This window comes from Lotus japonicus, chromosome 3, assembly GCF_012489685.1.
Source record: "Lotus japonicus ecotype B-129 chromosome 3, LjGifu_v1.2".
NCBI classification, from domain to species: domain Eukaryota; kingdom Viridiplantae; phylum Streptophyta; class Magnoliopsida; order Fabales; family Fabaceae; genus Lotus; species Lotus japonicus.
In genome coordinates this window covers 14,318,316-14,325,617 of record NC_080043.1, presented here as the reverse complement: position 1 = coordinate 14,325,617, position 7,302 = coordinate 14,318,316, and the positions used below count along the sequence as shown (strand labels likewise).

The window sequence follows — 7,302 nt, the reverse complement described above, 5'->3', positions numbered from 1 at the left end:
CTGGATAAATTGGGTAAAGTCTCTTGTTGTAGTTGATTCATTTTTTTGATTAATATTAAATATGTTTAAAACTTATTCCAAAATTAAAATATATGCACTTTAAAATTAATTTTAAATACTTATAATAACATAATCTTTTATTTTTAAAGGTAATAATATAATTATCATTTCAATCCATGGAAAAATCAAGATTTTACAACATTTTACACAAACTTTGCTGCTATAAATGGCAGGATCGTACAGTGGAACCGATTCATCTTTCACTGCGTCACTCTGTGTTCCTCTGATGTTTCTTCCTTCACTTTTCTACTATCTTCCTTGTTGTTGTTGTTGTTTCTCTGACAAACCCGCTTCGCATTCAGATTTCACAGTCCTCAATTGGAAGCGCGTTGTTCCGATTGCGTGAACAATGGGGAAATGGGATCATCGTCCTCGTAGATTCTTTCGCCCTCGAAGATCGCCGGAACCGCCACCCAAATTCTACGATATCAATGCCCCTCTTCCTGGTAATTCATCTCTTTTCTCTATTCTTGCCGCTTTAATTCTTCAAAATTGTGATTTTTTATTTTTTGATGATGTAACAGTTTTTCATTGTGTATATGACCCCAATTTTCATAAAGGTTATATCTTTTTGAAATTTTAGATGTGGCTTTTAGTTAGAAGCTCTTCATTCGTTACTGTTCTTTCGGGGTTTGTGAAATACTGATATTTTGCAAATAGGGTTCATTTTTTTGGCACTTGTGTTTGGATACAATTTGGTGAGTAAGTTTTTGCTGCAATCCAATGCAGAAAAGTTAAAGGAAGTGAAGGGAAAAATTGGATAGAATAGAAGTCATTTTTTTGTTAAATTATCATGAAGCTTATGGAGGTAACTTTATGAACCTTATATAGTAGTGAAGATTTGATGGTGGGGTGGGGAATCTTTGTTCAGTGTTACAGTGACATGTACTACAGTAAGTCAGTAACTACATTACTTGTAGCATATTAGTAAAATGTTAGCTTATTTGATGATTTTTCGAAATGGAAGGAGTAAAGCTTGGAGATTATCATGTAATGTTTGATAACTATCAATTTTGAAATGAAGAATGGACTGTCCCTTCCTTGTTCCTTTGAAACCCTATATCTAAGTATAGTAATAGGAAACCAAGTTGGTTTGATAAAAGTATAAGGAACTAGATGTGATTTAAACTGTACGACTCTGGCGTTGCAGGTAAACTTAGTTTTAGAAATGGGGTGGGTCTTGTTCTGGATAAAATTTGGAATAAGAATGTAGCTGATGATATAGTGGTTAGAGATAGGATCACAACAGTCATATAGTTTGTTGACCAAATGAACAAGGAATGCTGAAGTCTTGGAAAGATTTCGTGGGGATAGCTCGAGGAATTCAAGAACTCTTACGAAAAGGAAAATATTTTTGTAAGAGTGGATCTGAATGTTTATTGTAGGAAGAAATGCTAGGGAGTAGGTGGGTTTCATGGTAGATATGATCTTTGTCGATCGACTGAAGGAAAAAAATTATTCTTTGTTTTCATGTTTTGCAATGACATCATGCTTGTAACTATAGCAAAGATTATTCAATATCATGTTTGTTTTAGAAGTCCTTTGGTGACAATATCATTGGTTTTGTTCAATAGGTGCTGTTTGTCAGAAGTTCAATAAGAATTTCCAAACATTTTTTTTAATATTTTCAAATAATCTCTCAAAATAGCTTCTGCGGTTTTTAAACAACCAATGTTGAGGCGTTGACCTTTTTCTCTACCTGTATTCCTCATGTCTGAGAAAGTAATTAAATGAAGATTTTATTATATATCATGGTCCCTCTGCCAATGTAAATATGTAATACATATATCTTATAATCTAATGTAGTTCTTGTTTTGCTACCTTGTTAGAGTTTCGGCAGGACGGAATACCTTTATGGGAGAAGAAATATTGTACTAAGATTGGATCAGTACCATGGCAGAAGATTGTTGATTCGAAGAAGTCTATGTACTGCCACAGCAATGTGCACAATTGGAATGACTCAGCTGCTGAAGAGGCATTTCAAAACGCCAAAAAACGTTACTGGGCAAGAATCAACAACCTTCCGTGCGATATTTCTCTGCCCGATCCAGAATCTTTTATTGAGCAAATTGACTGGAACCCTTATATTGATCCTGAACAGATAAAGGAATTAGACAAAGCATTCTTTGTTCTCCCTGATGAGGAACAAGGGGATGCCACAAAAAACAAAAGAACAAAAACTTCAGTTGATGATGAAGATGCATGGAAACCTACTGGTACACCTCTTAGCAGAGTTTTAGAAAATAAAGAATGGAACCAGGAGGATTATCATGATGATTCTGGAAATATGGACAATACTGACAATCCCTGGGAGTGTAGTGTTACTCGTCAAAATGGAGGATTAACTGGCAATGACAATCCCTGGGAGTGTAGTGTTACTCCTCAAAATGGAGGATTAACTGACAATTCATGGAAAGGGGATCATGCTCAGTCATGGGGTTGGAATGAAGGAAGGGACCATGACAATCAGTGTAGGGATTGGAATTCTGGATTCTCACAGAAGGATAAAGGATGGGGTAAAGTTGGGTGTAGTTCTTGGAGCCAGCAACAGTCAAATGATTGGGCTAGCTTTAGCAACTCTTGGGGATGTAAGTCTAGCCAGCAGAATGTAACTCCAGTAAATACAGGATGGGGAAACAGGGGGGCAAATGTGTCAGGATGGAAGCAACAGGAAAATACTGATCTTTCAAGGGGTTTGCAATTTAAAAGGAATAATGGAGGTTGCAGTGCCTGGAACCAGAGTTACCAAAGGAGGGAAGGCTCTTTTAGACATAATTCAGGCTATAATAGTTCTCAATTTCAAAGGGATGATCGTGAAACTGGTAATTACTGGAGGAGGGATAGAAGTAACAAAAGAGATTTTGCCCGCTAATATCGATTAGAACGTTCCGCACCTTCTTTTTTTGTTTTATAATTTTGTTTATACTGGTCATTTTGAAATGCCAGAGTGGAACTTTCCTTCTGAGTTTTGGGGGGAAGCTGGTTTTTTGCTTGCAAAGGGTTATTCAAGAGTACAGGATTTTCATACCTCACTGTCCTCTTCCCAAGAGAATTAAATACACCAAGAAATTTGGACTTTATTTCTCTGGTCTTATTATCGTTTGGTTTTCTCTCAGTCCTTATAGTGTTAGAAAAATTACGGGTTGTCTCACACATTTGTGGCTGATGGTGAACATTTTTCAGTACTAAAGGTGGAAACATTACACCAGGAACTAGATCTCATCAACTACACTCTGCAGCAAAGTTGAGCCGAATTTAGGTGTTATTTTGGCAATGCTACATCTCATTTGCGCTTCATGCTTCAGTAAGGAATTTGGATCCAAATTCTTCAGTAGGGTCTCTGCAACTCAACACCTTCTTTTGTTTTAAAAGAGCAGCTTGCCGGGTCTCTTCATAGTTATGGGATGAGTTGTGTAACCTTTGCTTGTATTGTAGCTTGACATTTAAATGTATATCAATATCAATGACCCGGAGTTGAATAAGTTCCCAGTATAACAGTTCCTATGGTTTAGCTACCATGTTAGTATGCATGAGAACTATGAAGAATTACAGCTTATAAATGATAGTGACAATGTGACATGTTATTTTCCACATGCTCTATTAGTTGGTGAATTTTATGTTAACCTCACTCATTTTATGAGAGACAAGATCCGCAAGCCCAAAGGACTAGTGAACCATACCGCTTGAACAAAAGGACAGAACACTAGGGAGTGATTTATCATTGTTGCATTGCATCATAAATTTCCTTGACCACATTACATCCTATATAAATGATCTTTGGATGTTAGCATGGATTTGACTATCCTATTATGGAGATTAGATTTATGGCCAATCCTATGGTAATATGCAACCCACATATCACATATGTCATCCGATCCCCACAAAATATCAGACATGTTTGTAAAAACCAGTTCGTTCAATTAATTTTAAGTCATCTGGTGAGGAAAATCCACTTTATGTAACAGATACGATTTTGAGTGAAATAAGGGTAGATCCAAAATGGCTAATGCAACCAAAACTGAAGCAACTTCTTACTATTGATAGTATGCATTACGTACCCTAAAATATACGCAAGGTACCAGTAACAAAAGCCAGCAATAACTGAAGTTGTTCCTACTTTACTATGCTCATTACAATTACAGCATAAGGAAAACACTAGATATTCAATTGGCTTCAAATACCAACAAAGAAAAATACACCAACATAATATTTACACAAAAAGCACTAGATATACAATTCCAATCATCAGAATACCTTGTTCCTGTACTGTACATGTTCCTTTCCTTCCTTTTTACATAGGGCTTCTCAGTGTCCAAATGGTAGAAAGTGGCTTATCTTTTGTCCAACTCCTTAGCTTAAGGAGCACATACACAACCATTCCACACAGAAATCCAAGAGCAGCACTTGAACCCATTAGTGAAACTGCAGTGCAAATAAGACACACAAAGGAATCTTCCTTGGTGTTCATGTCCCTAGCACACATGGCAAGTTCAATTCCAGCAAACAGAAGCAACACACCTAAGATCCCCACTGGAAACTGCTTCAAAATGTGAGCCAATGAAGTTCCCAGAACCAAACCCAGTATCAATTTAGCAGCACCAAGAAGTGCCACACACCCACCACTCCTTCCACCAAACTTGTACTGCCCTGCAAGCCCCCCAGCCCCATGGCAAGTCGGCACGGCGCCAAACCAACAACCAACCAAGTTCATCAAACCAACAGTCACTGATATGGAAGTTACTGAGAATTCTTTTTCTGGGAACAGATCTGATGACAACTTGCAAACAGCAATCACAGAGTTCAAAATTGACAATGGAAGCTGAGGAATTGTTCCCTTGATAAAACCTTTCTTCCAAGCATGCCTAGAGAATTTCACCACTTCCATGGAAGAGGGTCCAAATTCAATTTCATGTACCACTTTAGGCCTTCTAATAAAAGCCAAAATAACACCCAACACAAAGACTAAAAAAGCAGAAGGAAGTGAAAACACAATCTTTCTAACTCTGTCTCTAATAGTCCTATTCCTTGCTCCCTCACCCTCACCACTCCTTTGGCCATCCAAATCACAATTTCTAGTTTGTTCTGTACCTGGATCACCACAACACCCACGATTCTGTTCCCCAGCCCCATTCACAATCACAATAAAACAGGCACAAACTATAGCCAAAACCAACCCATCCAATCCAAACCAATGCCTTGGTCCCAAAGATTTAGACTTTGGGATATCCTGAATCTTCCTCACATATTTAACAGCAGTTATAGCAAAAGACAACCCCTGTGCCAGTTGGATTCCCCTAACAACAGATAGAGGAATCAACTTGTACACCAGCTGCATCAACCCAGTGATACCCAGAAAAAACAACACAGCCCCGGTTAAGATTCCGGCGGTCATAATCTCCGGCACGCCAAAGCCGGAGTCCGATAAGGCCTCAGCAGCAATAGACTTCATTGGCTGGACAGGCATGGGGACCCCATAAATCATACCAGTAAAAATATTGTAGATACCTATTCAGACACCACCACATACATAACAAAAAGTTGAATCTGTTAGTACTCATGATTTTAAATTATGCAACAATTTCAGTCTTTTGAAACATCACAAACCCAATTACAGACACCACACACATAACAAAAAGTTGAATATTTTAAGTGATCATAAAGATTATTTTGATTTCTAATTTCTTTTTTTTATAAGCATTTTGATTTCTAAAATTGATTTGAGAAATTTTGGAATACCTGTGAAGATTAATGTGGTGCCAAGGTTGAGGTTCTTGGATAGAGTCAATGCTAGCACTATAGGTATGAAGGTGCCAAGGTCACCCATGGCACCATTTAGTTCAGCCCATTTTGAATGGAAAACCAAGTTGGTTTTCACATTCTGCAGCACAGTTTTGACTGTGAATCTTTTGGGTGGAGGGTTTGTTTGAGAAGGAGTGGTTTTCTGAGCTTCAACATCTGAGGTTGGGGTTGAAGGAGGGTTTTGGTTTGCCATGGAAGGAACACTGTTTGGTTTGGAACAAACAAATACAGTAAAAAAGTAGTTTTTTGTCTCAATTCAGAAAAGAGTTAATATGAATTGGTGTTTACTGATTAGCAATTGGTTGTTTATTTATAGGTGTTGTAAAATCAGTGTTAGGAAGGTAAATCAACCAATGAAAATACTGCTTCACCGTCAATGGTTTAAATCACCAACCACAATGGAGCATACTCCTTCAAATCACAATGGGGCATTGGGCATCTAGAGTAATAAGATTAATTATTCTGGAATCGCATTAAGTGCGTAGATATTTTTCAACAAAATTTTCTCAATACATAATATTAAGAGATCGAATCGAATTTAAACTAAATGCTTAAAGAGTTCAGTTATTTATCAGCTATCTCAAAACTTATTGTAGGAACTTATTGATAAAACATGTACTAAATTGTTTTTTGGTACAGTTAGATTCTCCTAATTTTTTTGTTTTTAATGTATAATATCTGTTAAATAAAAAGTAATTAACTCCATCTTACATTTTTTTATAATTAAGGTAACTCTTATCCGGTTGTTTTGAGATTAATTATCTCGAGACTTGAAAATTACATTAATGAGTAAACTTCTACCCAAAAATCATTCGTGATACACTATGTCTAGTGATCAAACCAAATAATTTATTACTCCCTCCGTTCCAAAATATAGGTTGTTTTAGGTTGTGCACATTGTTTAAGAATTCATTAATTGATAAATATTTTGATTGAAATAGCCCTATTTAAAGTTGTGTTATATTAAGGAGAGAGAAATATTATTATTGGTTAAGTGGGTAGTGAGAGTTGTGATAGGTGAAAATTGGAGATAGTAATTAAAAGATATAATATTAAATGAGGGTATATGAGGAAGAAAGAGAGAAAAAATGCATTGGTTTGCAAAACAGCTTATATTTTAGAATATAATACAAATTCTAAAATAAGTTACATTTTGGAACAGAGGGAATAGTATATAATGTGTTAAGAAATTAAGTTACATTAAATTTAAATGGCATAAAATTATCATATGGTATGTTTGAGTAAAAATGAAATAACAAATTAAAAGATGAACAAATTATTTTAATTTTATATTTAATTAATTAAGATATATTTTTATTAAATATAAAACAAAAAGTTTAAATTTTAATAGAAAATTTAAAACATGAGGAAAATGTATTGATAACAAATATTATCAGTGTTAGCTGATGACTCATGAACTCTCCCCATAATTATCTTAAGTTA

General features: G+C 35.8%; 2 protein-coding genes across 2 annotated transcripts; one reads left to right on the top strand and one right to left on the bottom strand.

Moving 5' to 3' along the window:
• Nucleotides 1–217: 217 nt before the first annotated feature.
• LOC130749030 (uncharacterized) lies at nucleotides 218–3,651 on the top strand. The gene is made up of 2 exons (XM_057602305.1): nucleotides 218–506; nucleotides 1,890–3,651. Exons 1-2 carry the CDS (start codon nucleotides 410–412, stop codon nucleotides 2,930–2,932), a joined length of 1,140 nt encoding a protein of 379 aa, XP_057458288.1. The 5' UTR covers nucleotides 218–409; the 3' UTR covers nucleotides 2,933–3,651.
• A 507-nt stretch (nucleotides 3,652–4,158) lies between these two features.
• On the bottom strand, nucleotides 4,159–6,125 carry LOC130749803 (molybdate transporter 1-like). The gene is made up of 2 exons (XM_057603170.1): nucleotides 5,797–6,125; nucleotides 4,159–5,565 (listed from the first exon to the last, which is right to left on the bottom strand). Exons 1-2 carry the CDS (start codon nucleotides 6,050–6,052, stop codon nucleotides 4,352–4,354), a joined length of 1,470 nt encoding a protein of 489 aa, XP_057459153.1. The 5' UTR covers nucleotides 6,053–6,125; the 3' UTR covers nucleotides 4,159–4,351.
• Between the last annotated feature and the right edge of the window lie 1,177 nt (nucleotides 6,126–7,302).